The sequence below is a fragment of the Peromyscus eremicus genome, chromosome X (assembly GCF_949786415.1).
Source record: "Peromyscus eremicus chromosome X, PerEre_H2_v1, whole genome shotgun sequence".
Taxonomy (NCBI): domain Eukaryota; kingdom Metazoa; phylum Chordata; class Mammalia; order Rodentia; family Cricetidae; genus Peromyscus; species Peromyscus eremicus.
This window is the reverse complement of record NC_081439.1, coordinates 103,894,044-103,912,062: the sequence shown is the minus strand read 5'-3', so window position 1 is coordinate 103,912,062 and position 18,019 is coordinate 103,894,044. Positions and strand designations below refer to the sequence as shown.

General features: G+C 35.5%; 1 protein-coding gene across 2 annotated transcripts in view; it reads left to right on the top strand.

Moving 5' to 3' along the window:
* Positions 1–18,019, top strand: part of Thoc2 (THO complex subunit 2) — a 115,406-nt gene that overhangs the window by 62,617 nt on the left and 34,770 nt on the right. For both annotated transcript variants that reach the window (XM_059251379.1, XM_059251377.1), the window contains exons 13-22: positions 3,251–3,292; positions 3,675–3,805; positions 3,903–4,004; positions 7,607–7,691; positions 8,552–8,645; positions 9,052–9,132; positions 11,108–11,204; positions 13,916–14,033; positions 15,428–15,607; positions 17,440–17,604. In XM_059251379.1, coding sequence (XP_059107362.1) covers positions 3,251–3,292; positions 3,675–3,805; positions 3,903–4,004; positions 7,607–7,691; positions 8,552–8,645; positions 9,052–9,132; positions 11,108–11,204; positions 13,916–14,033; positions 15,428–15,607; positions 17,440–17,604 — 1,095 coding nt within the window. The remainder of the gene's footprint in view (positions 1–3,250; positions 3,293–3,674; positions 3,806–3,902; positions 4,005–7,606; positions 7,692–8,551; positions 8,646–9,051; positions 9,133–11,107; positions 11,205–13,915; positions 14,034–15,427; positions 15,608–17,439; positions 17,605–18,019) is intronic.

Here is an 18,019-nt window from a genome sequence, read left to right as displayed (position 1 = left end):
CTCTAATTCCTTCTTTATTGCTCAACTCTCTCAAAGCCTGTCTTGATGAATCACCTGTCTTCTTTTTTTTTTAATTTTTAACTTTTGTGGTACTGAGTATTGTATAGTGCCATTGTCTGCTCCGCCTTTATAGAGTGATGTTGGAACCTCAGTTCATTTTGATGATGATGGCCTTTCTAAACCTAGTTGAGTGCTCTGTTTCACTCAGATTTAAAATTCAAATGCTGAAAGCACTTCAGGCATCTTGTAGCTTAAGAGTTGTCACCTCAAAGATAGGAACTGTGTCCTCTTTTCTCTTCAAAAATCGAAGTGCATGGACACTTAGTAAATAACTGCACCTTGTACCCACTTTATGTTGCCTATTTCAGCCTGGTGTTCACTGCAGCTTAGACTATTGTATGGATGATGTTTCATGTTACCCCCTATCTGAAAATGAAGTAAATTAAAAGAAAAAAGAACAGATAAATGGAGTAGAATGTTATCTTAGTTAGGGTTTTTATTGCTGTGTATGTATCTTATAAATAAAAACATTTAATTGAGGTGGCTCACTTACAGTTTCAGAGGTTCAGTCCATATCATCAGGATGGAAAGCATGGTGGCAGGCAGGCAGGCAGATGTGGTGCTGGAGCTGAGAGTCCTTACATCTTGATAGGCAGGCAACAGGAAGTCGATTGACTGTCACACTGAGGGAAGCTTGAGAAAAAGAGAACTCAAAGCCCACCCTCACAGTGACACACTTCCTCCAACAAGGCCACATTTTCTAATAGTGCCACTCCCTTTGGGGGCCATTTTCTTTCATACCACCACAAATGTGTTTATCTTCTTTAAAAAATTGCTTTAATTTGCATGTATCTCCTGATTTATTTCTATTTAATCTGTGTTGTAATGTGCTTTTAATAGGAAATTTTACTGCTCTTCTAGGTAGCTTTGTTTTTTCCCATATATATATATATATATATATATATATATATATATATATAAATTTTCTTGCTTATAAAATATTAAGAATTGACACGTGGACATTAGAAACTGACTTGAGTTACTCAGGGAAGTAAACCAGCTAAGTTACTGTTAAAAATAAAATTATTTTTATGGAATATAACTATGTAGTTTTATTAGGCTTATTTAAATCACAGTATGGTAGGAAAAGGGGTAGACTAACATCCTTAAACTGTAATAAACTATAAGACTAGTTTTTCCAGTTATGGCCTATCCTTATTTCTACCTCCTACTAGATACACAATATGTTAACTAAATTTTACCAGTCCTCTACCTCAAAGAAAACAACAACAATAGCTATTTAGTTTTGTTTCTGATGGGCCACTCCTCTATAATTGAATTGTCGGTGGATTTTTCTGTCTCGCCTGCCAGCTCCCAAATAAACAACACAGAGACTTATTACTAATTATAAAATCTTGGCCATAACTTAGGCTTGTTCCTAACTAGGGTTTATAACTTAAATTAACCCATGTTTTTATTAACCTATGTTCTACCACGTGGCTTTTACCTCTATCCCATTTTGTGTGCCTGACTCCTTCCGTGTCTGTCTGTCTTTTCCTCGAGACTCCGCCTTTTGTCCTAGTTCTCCCTGCCCCGAAAATCCTGCCTAGCTATTGGCTGTTTAGCTTTTTATTAAACCAATCTGAGTGACATTTCTTCACAGTGTACAAAAAGATTATTCCACAACATTGAATTCCTTATTTACTGACTAAATATATGTTGACCCAGTTGTGTCTGTGAAAGAGAACCATATTTTCTTGAACCTGCCAGTTAGAAGAAGAAAATAATGTTGGTATGCATCCCAAAACATTGCTAGGTAAAATAAAGCACTTAGATTTCTCTGTGATAATGTCTAGTAACCTGCTCAAAAGCATACAAGCAGATTCCCTTCTTTAACAAGAAAATCAAATATTTGTTGTTGCATTGTAGCTTTCTCCTGCCCTTGCTTGATTTTTGAACGCTGATGTCTAGATTGTCCTTGGGTGTCAGTTCATTTGTATTTTGGATTTTTTCCTTTGTAGACATATACACCGATAGGCATCACTAATAGTTTTTGTTGTTTGTTTGTTTGTGTAAGGCAGGTCCTTTTATTTAGCTCTGTCTGTCTTGGAACTCACTATGTGAGATCAGGCTGACTTTGGACACTCAGAGATCTACTTCCCAAGTGCTGGGATTAAAGACATGCACAACTATGCTCAGCTTTCATAGTATCATTTTTTTTTTTTAGTGGACTAGACGGCATTGTCAAAACAAGTCACTTCAGTGTTCAGTCTGTACTGGGATAATAAAGACCTCAAATGTGATTTTTTTTTTTTTTGTCAGCAGTGCCACAAATCATTTGGACTTATTTTTCATGGAGGGCTTTGGTAGTGGTGAATTATAATGCAACTTAAATTCATTTCCTTAGTTTTGGTTATATTAATATTTGATTATATTTGTTCTGTAAACCAGTGTTTCTCAACCTGTGGGTCACGACCATCAGAAAACACATATTTCCAGTGATCTTAGGGTCTGAGACACTGCTCAGTAACAGAATTACAGTTATGAAGTAGCAACAAATAATTTCATAATTGGGGGTCACACAACATGAGGAACTGTATTAAAGGGTCACAGTATTAGGAAGGTTGAGAACTGCTACTGCAAAGGGAATGTGGATTGAAAATGTAAATGCATTAGGACTGAATGGTTTTGATGGTTACAGTTTTGTTAAATTAAGTTTAGTAATTAATACTTAGTATGAGTTTTAGGAAGCTTTGGTTTATAATGATGTTAAGAAAAGAACTGGCACATAAAATTGATCCTTAGGATTGAGGATAATAGCCCAGCTAGCAGAGTGCTTGTCCAGTGGCCTAAAGCCCTGGGCTTGGTTCTCAGTACTATATAAACTGGGTGTGGTAGCACACACCTGTAATCCTGGGAGGTGGAGGCTGGAGGATCAGAAGTTCAAGGTCAGCCTGGACTACATAGAGGATTGGAAACCAGCCGGGGCCACATGAGACCGTGTCTTGTAGACACACACATAAAAATAAAGGAACAAACCCACCCCAGATTCATACTTAAAATTCATGGATTTTATAATTATTTAGAGGTTAAAAGTATACATCAAAATTTAAAATGTTTATTAGTATATGTTGTATTTCAGATGCACATATATGTAAAAGGCAAACAACTAAGTAATATGTAATTTAGTTTTTTAAATTATAAACTAGGGAAACATAACTTTTAAACATTTTATTATTTTAAATTTTAGTTTCAGTCTGATGGAAGCAAACAAGAAGATAAAGAAAGAACGGTAAGAGACTGAAAATATTAAAGAATGAATGTGTTTGTCACGATATAGCATGCCGAACATTTTACTGTGAAATAATTATTTTATACTTCATGTGCTCAGTGCAGCATTTGGCAGTTCAGTGAACATTTTCTTTTAAAACTAGCATCCTCGTTTTGAAGATTACCATACCGTATAAGGAAGGAGGTTAATCCCCTCATTGCCTTGTTACTTTGCATCTCTCACCACATTTGCTATCTTGGATGGAGAAAAGACAATGATAGGGTGGGGAATTATATATATTGTGTTATGAGATTTAAAAATGATAATTTCTTTAAGTCTGCTATTCCTATTTTGAGGGTATATTGAAATAAACCTCTTAATGACATATTTTTTTTTTCCTTAGGAAGTTATCCTTAGCTGTTTGCTTAGCATTACTGACCAGGTATTACTTCCATCTCTTTCTTTGATGGACTGCAATGCTTGCATGTCTGAGGAACTATGGGGAATGTTTAAGACATTTCCCTATCAGCATAGGTAAATACTTATTCAAATTGTTAACTCCCATTAATTCTAGCGCATTAACTTCTAAGCACTTAATGTTTTCTAATTTTTCATCTCATTTTTTTTAAAGATACCGTTTGTATGGCCAGTGGAAGAATGAAACTTATAATAGTCACCCACTTTTAGTAAAAGTTAAAGCTCAAACAATAGACAGAGCCAAGTATATCATGAAGTAAGTTTTATTGTTTTTATATTAATCCCAAATATGTCTGGATATAATTTACTTGGTTTCAGCTATCTTGTTTAGAGGCTCAATTTTGAGAAAGCTTATAAATATTTGTTAAAGGTATAGCTGATTATATATTGCAGCTAGAATGACTTTATTTTTATGTTAGCTCATTTGAATTACAAGTTAATGTTTTATTTTTATTTTTTTAGATTTATGCGGGTGTACACATTCCATGGTTTGCACATGGAGGCTAGGGAATAACTAGTGGGCGTGGGTTCTCTCCTTACTCCACGTGTGCCCTGGGAATCAAGCTCTGTTCATAAGAGTGATATTAACTCTACTTTCTTATAAATTATTTAAAGCTTAGAAAAATTGTGTATTTTATGCTAGCATTAGTCTAGATACTAAATATGCTTTTCTTTTCTTTTTTTTTCTGAGACAGGGTTTCTCTGTGTAGCTTTGGAGCCTGTTCTGGAACTCGCTCTGTAGACTAGGCTGTCCTCCAACCCACAGAGATCTGCCTGCCTCTGTCTCCTGAGTGCTGGGATTAAAGGCATGCGCCACCACCGCCCAGCTAAATATGCTTTTCTATTTGTTTTCAACAAGGATTTTGTCAGTTGTCCAACCTTTTATAGATCCAGTTATGGTTATTCTAATTAAAAGTCATGTATTCTTTGGTTTCACTTGGTACAGTAGTTTGTGATGATACTGTGTTTGCCCAGTGCCATTGTCTCTGGACACTGTCTGCTGGGAAAACAGGCAGGTGCATGGTCACAGTTTGGCTTAGTGATTGTTACATAGACTGTATGTAACAGGGTGGGAAGATAGACAAGAGAAGAAAATAATTAGTTAATGGAGGAAGAAGTTATTGTAGGAAGTAATTGCTGAAGAGGCTATTAGGCCTATAGATACAGTTTCTAGCTTATCAAAATCAGGTCAGGAGATACACACACACACACACACACACACACACACACACACACACACACAGAGTACAAAAACGCACACACACACATATATGTATATGAGAATGTTCATACCATATGTATGTGTGTGTGTATTATTACTGTTTGTGCTAGGCACTGAGTGAGTGCTTTATAGTTTCCTTGATTCTCTATACTCTATAACCACAACCTTATTTCTTTTATCTGGAATAGTATAGTACCTCATATTATTCCTTTACTTCAAAATCCTTGGGTGACTTGACAATATTTGGCAGGTTGTATATCAAGCTTTATGGCATGGTGATGTGAGAGATACTCCCTGATCTTTCCTACCATATAGTCCATCTCATTTCCTAATGATTATACTTACAGCTGTACTGAGCCTACTTGTTTACCTAAATGTCCCACACTCCATAGCCTTGCATCCTTTGTATGTATATTTTGTTTCCTTTATTTCTACAAGTTTTCCCTTAGCTTGCCTTTCCTTCTCCTTCTGTGATTTACTCTTAGAAAGTGAGCTTGAATGTCAGCTCTCTGAAGCCTTCCCAGAACATACTCCCAAACAAAATTGATTTTTACCACCAGTACACTTTAGGCAAATTATGCTAGCATTCTACTTGGACACATTACTATGATAGTTTTCCTTTTTGTAATTATATAAAATTCTTGATAATTATATGGCCATATGGTTTTAATTTCAGTAAACGAATGAGTATACAGATTCTATATACTAGTATTACCATACAGCATTTCTCTTTCTATGCCTAGCTTAATTCAATTCCTACAGTGTTCTCCAGTTTTATCCATGTTGTTTTGAAAGTGAGAAAGGAGGTTATCAGGTACAAGCAGAAGGAGAAGTATTGCTGAAAAGAGAGATTTGAAGGAAAGGAGAAATATTGACCAAAGGGATCAAGATTTCACTTAGATGTAAGGAATAAATTTTAGTTATGTATTGTACTGTGTGGTGACTAGAGTTAATATATATTTCAAAATTTCTAAAAGAATAGTTTTTTTAAGATTCACACCATAATAGAAAGGTAAGTTTTTGAGGCAATAAAATGATAGTTAGCTTGACAGATTCATTCTTCATTGCCTATATAGGTTAAAAACATCACATTGTGCCCTTATAAAATAGATACAGCAAAATGTCTCTCATTCTTTTCTCCATACACTCAATTCTCTCCAAAAGGAGAAAAGTAAAGTAATCAGTATTTAGATGCTTATTTATCCTTCCAGGTGTTTTTATGTATGTTCAAGGCAATATGGATATATTATTTGCACTCTTAATATTATTGATTGAATATAAGTACCATTCTCAAATTTGTTAGCTTTTTAAAAGGAAAATTGTCAGGAGTAGTGGCAGACTCCTGTATTCCCTATACTTGGGAATCTGAGGCAGAAGGATAATGAGTTTGAGCCCTGCCTTTATTACCTGCTGAGGTGAGACTGTGTCAGAAAAACCAATAAATAAAAAATAACATGGAAATTTAAAAAACATGATTTTAAATCTGAGTATCTACTTAGGCCAGGCTTGAGAGCAAGAACTGCTCTCAGTTTTGTGTTCCTAATGTCTAGCTCTGTGCAATAGTAAGCATTAATATGAATGAGTGTATACATGAATACAATTATTTAGTGTTGAACAATATGTATAGAAATTTTAATATACTTGGATTTTTGTTACATTTTAGCTGTAACTGTTTCACCAAACTTTGAGTTTTCTGCTTAAACTTTTTTATGCTGTGAGTGGAGTATATTAATATTATTTATATAATTTTATAAGTTTTCAAATCATTCATTTTTCAAATGCTAATTGGTTGTGTTTTATATGCATAAAACTCCAGTAGCTTAAAGGTAGAACACCATCAAGAAAGTATTTCTTTAGTTTTACTTATTTTTCCCTTCAGGGTAGTGAAGACAGAGGGAATAGAATAAAAAGTATATAGTGTATGTGAGTAGGGAGACTGTAAACCTTGGCAAATAGAACTACCCAAGAGCAGTGTTAGAAATAGGGAAAGGCAGAAGAGAATATGATCACAAGTTTAAAACCAATGGTCTCACTTCTCCATTGGCAGGGAATGGGAGAAACTGAGCTATAGGAAAGAAGATGGGGAAGCAGCAGATAATGACATCGTTTTCATTATTGGATTGCTGTTATCACACTTGTAGCTATTTATAGAGTTTCTGCTTTTATTATGTAATCATCTCAGAAAAGCTTCATATTATGTGTAATAATTGTGTTGAGCTATAAGAGTTTCACTGATACAATTTTTTAGAATCTTGGAAAAAGTACGCCGAGTGCAAAAGAAATAAAGAATGAAAGGATTAGTTGATTTTAAAAATTATGTACCTTGAAAAAGAAAATGAGAGAACTAGTCCCTGAACTGATAAATGAAACCTGGTAAATCTAAAATAATTATGATTCTTTAAAAAAGTTTTCATGTATTTGTACAGTAAAGTAAGTTTTCTCCTTAATAGATAAGTAGCTCTTAAGCTCTGAAATTCCCTTAGAAAGTCCGACTTCTGCTCCCGAGTAGATGAAAATCCAGTTGTTTGTATGAATTCATTTTGTATGTTTCAGTTTTCCTCTCATGATAAAGAGAGCTTATTAGCACTATGAGTAATGCTATTCAGTATGATCCTTGACATTTCTCTCCCTTGTAGGCGTCTAACCAAGGAAAATGTGAAGCCTTCAGGAAGACAAATTGGCAAGTTGAGCCACAGCAATCCAACCATTTTGTTTGATTATGTAAGTTTTGAAGTTAATATTATTTTAATGATGTAAATTTTAAGATATTTGGGAAAAGGCTGATGAAATGCCAGTTTATGCTAAAAACAAAATTTCACATAATATATTTAACACATTGATCTGTTTCCTAGTAATGTACAACAGAACTACTGTTAGATTTTTGAAATGGCTGAATAATGTTTCCCTTTGACTCAGTTATATCAATGTTACCTTCTTATTTTTTAAATGGTTTTTTGAGACAGGGTTTCTCTGTGTAGCCTTGGCTGTCCTGGATCTCACTCTGTAGACCAGGCTGGCCTCGAACTCACAGATCCGCCTGCCTCTGCCTCACAAGTGCTGGGATTAAAGGCGTGTGCCACTACCGCCCAGCATTACCTTCTTTTTTAAAATCATCGTTATTGAAAATTTCATATAGTGTATTTTGATCATATTCTTTCCCCTCCCACAAGTCTTCTCAGATTTTCTTTGCTGCCTTCCTAGCCACCAAACTTCATGTTTTCTCTCTCACTTGGAAAAACAAAACAAACAAAAACCCAACAGACAAAAAATATGTACGTGAAACAAAAAAAGCAAAGAGTCCGTTTTAGAAAGACTCTAAATAATAACATTTAAACCAGTATTAGCCTCTACCATTCCAAAATACAAGTTTAGACCTCTTGGAATTGTTTTCTAGATGGAAAATGTAGCTTAGAAAAATACTCTATAGGGCAATGATAATGTAATATTTTATTTATATATAAATGCAAAATAGTAGAACCACTTTAATTGTATTATTTCTAATTTTGGAAAAGTATATACTTATCATAGAAGGTTTTTTTTCTAGTTTAGTTAATGCAACTTACTCTTTCTTGATCTTCCAGATCTTGTCACAAATACAGAAATATGATAACTTAATAACACCTGTAGTAGATTCATTGAAATACCTCACTTCATTGAATTATGATGTCTTGGCCTGTATCCTTTCATGTGAAGCAATATATAGATTTCATGTGTCCCTGTATTTAAATGCTTATGAATGATTTAGTTATTCTTTCTGATTTCCTTTAGTAATGATATAAGGTTGCTCCAGATGGCTGATCTGTGGTCAAACCAAAGTATTGAAAAAGAAATTGTGTGTGTGCGCCTGTGTGAGCATTGTATGCATCCATCTGTGTGAGTGCCTTGTGTTGTATAAAGGGAGAGACTGTTTTACCAAACATATTGATACAGGTGGAATGTTACTTGTTAAGAATGAGAAAGAGGGTAACAAAGGAGAATTGATATACAGTGAGTATGGTTATTTTTATTTCTTCTGGAGTCGTGAAGATTTAATGGTCTTTGTTCCTGATGTTGTGATAATTTTTTTCTTAATGTGTGAAAGATTGTATCATTGAAGCTTTAGCTAATCCAGAAAAGGAGAAAATGAAACATGATGACACAACCATCTCTAACTGGCTTCAGAGTAAGTACTCTTCTTTTTCTAAGGGTGATAGTACTATTGGTGATACCAAGGAAGTGGCCACTACCATGTTTTATTTGCTTACCCTATGCTTTCAGGGGCTTATTTCTCAAGAGCTCTTGAGAATCTCAAGCCCCTCAGCTTGTTCTGCAAAGTGTTTGAGACCTTGGGTCTGTATGGAGATTTATTTAGTACTTATTAATGTTCTTTACTCAAGAGCCTATTTTTGAACTGTGATAGAATTTGAGGAAGCAATCTCTGTCCATACCAGCCTGAATGTGTTGAGTGTCATCTGATCTGATCTGGGAAGCTAAGCAGGGTTGGGCTGGGTTAGTACGTACATGGGAGAATTTAGGGAGGCATTTGGAAGCTGACAATCTCTTTCTTTGTAACAGTGTTATTTAGAGGTTACATGCTTTCCTTTTGTAAATATGTGAATCTAAATCTTGCAGTGACTCTCTATTATCCTGTAAAGTTTGATTGTTTTTTTTTCCCCTACAGTATTGGGGATTGAATTTAGTCACTCACACATACTAAACAAGCATTTTACCATTTACTTAGCCCATGAAATACTTAGTAAGTGCTATAAGCTAAGTCCTTTAGGATCAGGCTCTTACTAGTCTAGCTTCATATCCCCTCACCCCCAGCCCCATCAGTTCTCAATTTCATTAATACTGAAATTCTGGGCCTTCCATAGACCTTTTGCACTTTATTTCCTTGACTTAGATACCCTTCCATGGTCACTCACTTCATCCAGTTCATCTTCTGTTTGTTCATTAGTTTTCAAACGAGAAGTTATTTTCTATGAAAAACTTTCATTGTTAATGCTCCCATCCACAAGTCTGAATGTATTGCTCCTGGTACTCTCACAGAACCATTTACTCATCATAGCCATTCACTTTTCTGAATTCCCTACCGAACTCTAAGCTCCTTAAGGGGAGGACTAATTTGCTCTAATTATTTAGGTGCTTAACAAATAACTGTTAGATAAGTTAAAGGTTATTAGACACTCTTCTCTTGTCTTCACTGGGGTTTCCTCTCCTTCAGGAAATGAGAGGGACTATTGTTTAAATTGGTCCTCCTAGGCTGAGATGGCTCAGCATTTAAGAGCATTGACTGCTCTCCCAGAGGACCCGAGTTCTAGTCCCAGAACTGATGTAGTGGCCCCCAGCCTTCTATAATTACAGTTCTGGGGAGTCTGACACCTATTTTTGACTGTGTGGGTGCTAGACACACACATAGTACACAAACATACATGCACGCAAGACACTCATATGCATAAAAAAATTTAAAAACGTCTCTGTCTGCTTCTAGCCAAGTTACCTGTTTCTTTTGTTGTCTAGAACTGTAGCATGTTCTTAGAGGTAAACAATCTTTTTTGACTCCAAAGTTTTTGGGGGTGGACATTTGGTTGTTTGAGTTTACTTGGTATTCTGCACGACTGAGTCCTAATTGAGCAGGGTTCATAGATGGAATTACGGCTCTAGTTTGTAGTGTGACCACAATCAAGTTAGGTGATCCATCTCTTTCTCAGTTTGCCTCATTGGTAGGTTTATACTAAACTAAGGTGATTACTGTGAGAATTAATCAATATAAGGTGCTTACATATGTATACTTAATAAACATTAGCTATTACTATTGTAAAACTCATTCATTTGCATTAGTCAAATTGTTTTTTCTTAGGGGGCTGCAGAGATGGCTCAGTGGTCAAGAGCACTGGCTGCTCTTCCAAAGGACAAGAGTTCCCAGCACGCACACCTCCTGTCCCAGGGATCTTCTAGCTCTTCTTAGCTGCCTTAGGCAGCTGATGTGAACATGGTGCACACACAAACACGCAGGCATACACGAACACACATGAAATAAAAATAAATCTTTAAAAACTTTTCATACCTCATTTTACTTTAGAAATTGTATTTGTTGAAATTATACTTACTGTACTTTTGGTTTCATAACTGTTTTTATTTTTTATTTCATGTAGGTCTGGCTAGTTTCTGTGGTGCAGTGTTCCGTAAATACCCGATTGATCTTGCTGGTCTTCTTCAGTATGTAGCCAATCAGTTAAAGGCAGGCAAAAGGTAAATTATATGTATATGAAATTGAATAATTCAAGCACTTCTGGTGGTTTTGGAATGTTGAGATTCCTGTTACTTTGAAAGACTCAGATATCAACTGGAATACCTACTTATTTCTACACTGTATTTTTTAAGGGAGAATGTCATTTGCAGTCCAGGCTGTCCTCAAAATTAAGATCTTCCCTCAACCTCTTAAGTATTATTGTTACATATATAGAGAATTAATTTTTTGACACAGGGTCTCACCATGTAGCCCTGGCCATCTTGGAACTCACTACGAAGTGTAGGCTGGTCTTGAACTCAGAGGACTGCCTTTGCTTCCTGAGTGCTTGGATTAAAAAGTCATATGCCACTATGCCCGCTGTATATCGAATCTTGAAGATAAATTAGAAGTTAATACAGAGAGAGAGTTTCTTTAGTATTATAGTATTTGGCTACATACAGGACTCATTAAAAGAATAGTTAACTTATTATTATTAAGCTTTTGAGTACACGGTTAATAGGGAATGTTGAATATCCTTTTATGACAAAACATAATGCACTGTTGATTACTACATTGCACGTTTGATAAAATGTTTCTTTAAGGGAGGCTATAGTAAAAAAACAATCACTTTTGGAATGTGACTTTAGAGATATGTAAGACTAATGTGATTTTAACTGTTTCCTTTTTTGTAAATACTGTGGGGCCAGTGGCAGTGCTTAGGCTTTGAATAGATAGCACCAGTAGATTGATTATAATCGGATAAATCTATATTGTTTATAGGCTCTTTCTGATATAAAGCCAACAAAAAAGTAAAAGCTCTTTGGTGTTTCAAACAGGTGCTATTTTGACTTTGGGAAAAAAATAAAAATACATAAACTGTGTTTTGTTGGGACACCCTTTCTAGCCTTGTCATTTCTGTCGCGCCTGTGTGCTACTTGTTTCTTTCTACAAGCCATGAGAACACTAGTTTGAATCGCCAATTTAATTTGCTTTATTGTCAATACATATTTGTGACTGTTTAGTTAAAACAGTGTTCAAACTTCTGAATGCCTCGTGGGTAGATGTGTATTAGTTCGCATGAAACAGTCTGGTTTGAGAAAGCATGGCAAATTGAAAAGAAGCCCCTGATAAGAATATTAGAAAAGTAGCCGGGCGGTGGTGGCGCACGCCTTTAATCCCAGCACTCGGGAGGCAGAGCCAGGCGGATCTCTGTGAGTTCGAGGCCAGCCTGGGCTACCAAGTGAGTCCCAAGAAAGGCGCAAAGCTACACAGAGAAACCCTGTCTCGAAAAACCAAAAAAAAAAAAAAAAAAGAATATTAGAAAAGTATACCTTTGACCAGTAACTTGTGTATTGATAGCTGTACTTTTACCTTTGGGAAAATTACGTAATTAAAGAAAGTTATAGAAGTCACAAAGTGTTATTCCCAGTGACAGTTCTAAATGTTGCAAATAAAAGCGCATACCTAGCGAGCTGTTGTGGCAGATGCTTATAATTCCAGAACATTTAGGGGAAAACCGTGAGTTTGAGGCTAGTATGGGCTATATAGTAAGACTATGTCTCAAAAATGTACCTATTAACACATAACTAGAACATGCTTAGTGTTTTCGCAACATCTTTTACTTTAGGCTCAGATACCACAACTTGGGCACTTCTCCCTTTGTCTGTCCTTCTTCCCCCTCTTTTTTCTAATTATGTGGGAGTATTGCAGGGCTTTATTCATTTTTATTGTTTGGAGTTTTAGGCAGATGGCTTTCTACTGGTAAACTTACTGAGCATCCTGAATTGGAGGAGAAAGAAAATATTATTGGGGCAGCTGATGAAAATGAAATATGAATAGTAGATTAAATATTAGAGTTACTGAAGTTGGTAACGGCTGTGGTTGTGTGAACACGTGGCTCTGTTCTAATGCACATTCTTAGACATTTGAGAGAGTAAACGACCATGGTTTAAACAATTTACTCTTCCTGTTCATTCTGTAAAGGATTTTGTGCCAAATCCCTGAAAGAAGCAACATGAAAGCAATGATTGTTTTGTCCTCTGTTTCAGAGTGTTCAGTCTGGAGGTAGTAACTATGCTGCTTTTGGTATGATGTGAGGCGAAATATCACTGCTTAAGGGGGTGTGCTTGGACAGAGCTAGCACCTTATAGAACTGAGAGCAAGAAAGGAAGAGACTCTGGTGGGGGCGAGGGAGGAGGAAAAGAGGGAGAGAAACAGACACAAACAGAAAGAGACACAGAGGCAGACAGACAAAAAGTGTGAGAGGGCAAAGGGGCCCCTGAGAGGATATTCCCAGTGACCTGTTTTCTCCAGCTAGGCCTCACCTAAAGTTTCAAGAACCTTCCAAAATAGTGCCACCAAATTGGGATCAAATCCTTAACACATGAACCCTTGGGGAACATTTCATATTTATTAACAATCAAAACAGAATGAGAGAGGTCGAGGAGGGGAGGGAGAAAGGGAAGGGAGGATGCAAATGAAAACTGTGAGTAAAAATATGAAGTTTGGGTAAGGAATGTATGAATATGTTTCTTATTTAATTTTTGTATCCTATCCACAAAGTTCAAATTAATCCAGGTAAAAAAATCAAAGATAAACATGAAATATTTTCATTGTAGCACTAGAAGTGACACAACTATTTTATTTATGTCTAAATATTCTCAGGATATTAATTGTTATGTATTTTTCATATTTGAAGTTTTAACTATGGTCTCTTAATTTTTTGTACTAGCTTTGATCTATTAATATTGAAAGAAGTGGTACAAAAAATGGCAGGAATCGAAATTACAGAGGAAATGACAACAGAGCAGTTAGAGGCCATGACTGGTGGGGAGCAGCTAAAGGCTGAGGTAGGAACTGCTATTCCTGTTCATTCAATTTTTAAAATCAAATGTACTATGTATGGTCCCACTTTATCTATGGTTTTGATTTTCAAGGTTTCAATTACCCATAGTTAACCACAATTCAAAATTAAAGAGAAAAAAATCCAGAAATAAATAAATTAAATATTTTTAGTTTGAGGTCCATTCTGTGTAGAATAATGAAAATCTTTAGCCTTTCTTTTTTTTTCACTTTTGGCAAATAAACTATCCCTTTGTGGCCAGCATATCCATACTGTACTCAGTAGTGACATAACATCCATTTTGCTTTATCATATTGGCTATGTCAATAGTAGTCTTAGTTGTCCATTGGCTGTATTGTAATATGCTTGTATTCAGGTAACCTTTGCTTAAGTTTTTCAATTCTTCATCACTGTACGTAAGTATTGTTTCATCTCATGTCATCATAAGAATGATGAATGCAATACAATAACATATTGGAGAGTGACCATGTTCATGTAACTTTTATTGTATCATTCTGATTGTTTTATTAATTGTTGCTATTTTTTTCTGTGCCTAATTAAGCTTTGTCATAGGTATATATGCATAGAAAATCATAATTTGTGTAGAATTTGTTACCATCTGCAATTTTCATTTATCCACTGTGGGTTCTGGAACATACTTGCCACACACAGGTAAATAGAAAATACTGTATGTGTGGTTATAGTATAGAATCCACACAGTATATAAGTACCTAAAGCCTAATGTCAAAGCAATACGTGTTCTCTCAAAACCACTACTACATTTTTTTAAAGAGCTGTGATATACTAGTAATTGGAGCAAGAGAAAAACCAACAAAAAACTGAAAGTATAAAAGACAATAACTTATATCTGTACTGAAGAGAAATACTAGATCTTCCATTTTCCTTGATATATTCACTGGAATAAATCTTTATCACAGTCTATTAAATCTCTTCACCGAATGAAAAATAATCCTTTATAAGAGACTACAGAGTAAAGAATGGAAACAGAATAAGTTTAAACACAGTTGAGTTACCATTAGCTAGATTATAATCAATAATAGTATCATTAAAGCAAATTTGTTAAGGAGAATGAATATAGGATACAGAAATGCTTTATTTTATTCTGGTGTTGTTTTATGTTAAGCCAGACGTTTCTTTTTATTATTCTAGTTTTTCGAGACAGGTTCCCTTATAGCCCAAGCTGGCCTTGAACTTGTGTAGTTAAGGATGGTCTTGAATTCTTGATCCCCCTTGCTCTGCATTCCTGGTGCTTGGATTGTAACTCCTAGCTCAGAAATATTTTAAAAGATTGTGTCTCAGTTTTCTTCTGTCTCTCTTTCCAGTGAGACAGCATGGAGTACATCACATAGAACATTAACTTTGTGTCTTCTGTTTATGCAGGGTGGTTATTTTGGCCAGATCAGAAACACTAAAAAATCTTCTCAGAGATTAAAGGATGCACTACTCGATCATGATCTTGCTCTTCCTCTCTGTTTACTTATGGCTCAGCAGAGGAATGGGGTAATTTTTCAAGAGGGTGGAGAGAAACACTTGAAACTTGTGGGAAAGCTCTATGACCAGGTGAGTGAATGAATCTTTGGGGTGTGTGTGTGTGTGTGTGTGTGTGGGTTTCTTTAATCCTGATAAAATAGAGATTGTGATGTCATTTGAAACATCATTTGTACATAGCATATGAATGTGAAACATCTCTATTCCCTAAATAGGTCCTCTATTTCTGTGCAAATTATGATAGTTAAGAGATGGGTGTAGGAGATGCTATGTGTAAGGTTTTCAGTTAATTAGACATTCCATCTTATGAAAGGCCATTATCAAATTGCTTGCCTTCCTTTTTGATCTCTGGAAATCTGTAATTTCAGTTGCAGCACAGTACATATTTTCTCTTATTTCTTAGTAGTAAGATTACTAATACTTAAATACGTTCTGTTGACTAAAAAAATATTTTTGTGTGTAATATAATTCTATAAACAATGACAAAGGAATTGACTTCTCATTGCTTATGTATATTGTTTTATAGGATTTTAGATACATGTTTTGAGAGTCCTTTGGACAATCCTTGGTTAGCAACTCAAAAGGGGGCTTCTCATACCTATTGTTGGAGTTTTTGTTAGATCGTCTATAGCTCTCAAGGGGAGTATTGTCAGCTCAGATGGAAAATTTTCATTAAATCTATATATTTAAACATTGATTTATGTGTATTATAGGTATCTTTATGTAGATAATTAATAGTTATGATTCCTTATGACTTTTGAAGACATCCTTACTTTTATTTGGCCCTCATCCTCCCTTTTTCTGTTTACTTTCCTCCCTTTCCAGAGTTAAGATCCCCTTGTTCTCTCCATTTCCCTCTTCAGGTCACTTGAAACTTGTTCCTCCTCTCTCTATTGTTCCCCCCACCATAGTGGTCCCTTTTGACTTTCAAGGTTTCTGCTGTTACTCTAGGTTTTATATCCATATTTGAAGATGTAGCTCAGGCTAGCCTTGAGCTTATGATGGCCTTCTGCTTCCTGAGTACTGGGCTATAGATATGTGTCACTGTGCCTAGAGACTGCATGCTCTTTCACCTTTTTTAGAGCCACATAGAAAATATATTTGACTAAGTATGTGAATATATAAGCCTTGTTTTAATTTAAATATTTTATTTCACATCTAGTGATTGTACGTGTTGAAAGGGTACATTGTCATAATTCAGTACATGTATATAATGTGTAAATGATAAAATTGATAATTTGTATTTTCATCTTTTTAAACATCATTTGTGTTGAGAAATATTGAACTCTTTTCTTCGAGATCTTTATAAGATATGTCACAAATTGCAATAAGCTATAGCCAGTCTGTGCTGGCTGTAGATCACTAGAACTTACTTCTCCTATGTAAATAAATGTGTTTTAGTATTAAAAATACCACACCTAGCCGGGCGGTGGTGGCGCACGCCTTTAATCCCAGCACTCGGGAGGCAGAGGCGGTCTGATCTCTGTGAGTTCAAGGCCAGCCTGGTCTACAAAGCGAGTTCCAGGAAAGGCGCAAAGCTACACAGAGAAACCCTGTCTCAAAAAAACAAACAAACAAAAAAATCCCACACCTCCCTATCCCTTTTCCAGTGACACTCTTAGCTTTTAGTATCTACTCTTCTTCTCGTTACTTTTGTAAGAGTCAACATTAATGTAGGCTTTATGTATAAGTGGGAATAGGTGAAAATTGCCTTTCTGTCATTCATTTATTTCACCGAACACCATGCTCTTCATTTCTGTCTCTGCCTGTACTGTTAAAATCGGAATTCTTAATTTTCAATCAAAATTCTGTTAAAGTAACATATTTTAATCATTTGTAAAAGGTTTATATTGGTTTTATAAAATGTTAACATCTGGGTTTTTTTTGTCTTATTTTTAATTTAGTGTCATGATACCCTAGTACAGTTTGGTGGGTTTTTAGCATCCAATCTAAGTACAGAAGATTATATAAAGCGAGTGCCTTCAATTGACGTGCTCTGTAATGAATTTCATACACCTCACGATGCAGCATTTTTTCTGTCTAGACCAATGTATGCACACCATATTTCGGTAAGTACAAACATCTTCATTGGCTTTCAAGAGTAATTCTAAATTGTCACAGAAATATTTGATTTTTGAATACACTTCAATTTGATAAATACAGATTGTCTCTCCTGGAGAATTACTCTGATGTTCTGTTACTATTCTTGTCTCAACCGTGAGCAATGAGATGCTGCTTTATAAAACAGGTCTTCTTGATTCCTTTCCCCACAGGGCCATAGTCAATTCATGGATACCCAACATATTCTCCATATTCTGTTTACTTGGATTCTGGCCTTTCTGCTCTTTGTTTTTAGTTTTACACTGTTTGTGGTTTTCACTCCAATTTATGGGGTGAAATGGTTTAATTCTATACTGTAGGTGGTATCGGTCCCCTTCTCTTCAACTAAGATTCCCTCTTTATTCCCTGTAGGGGCACTGATGT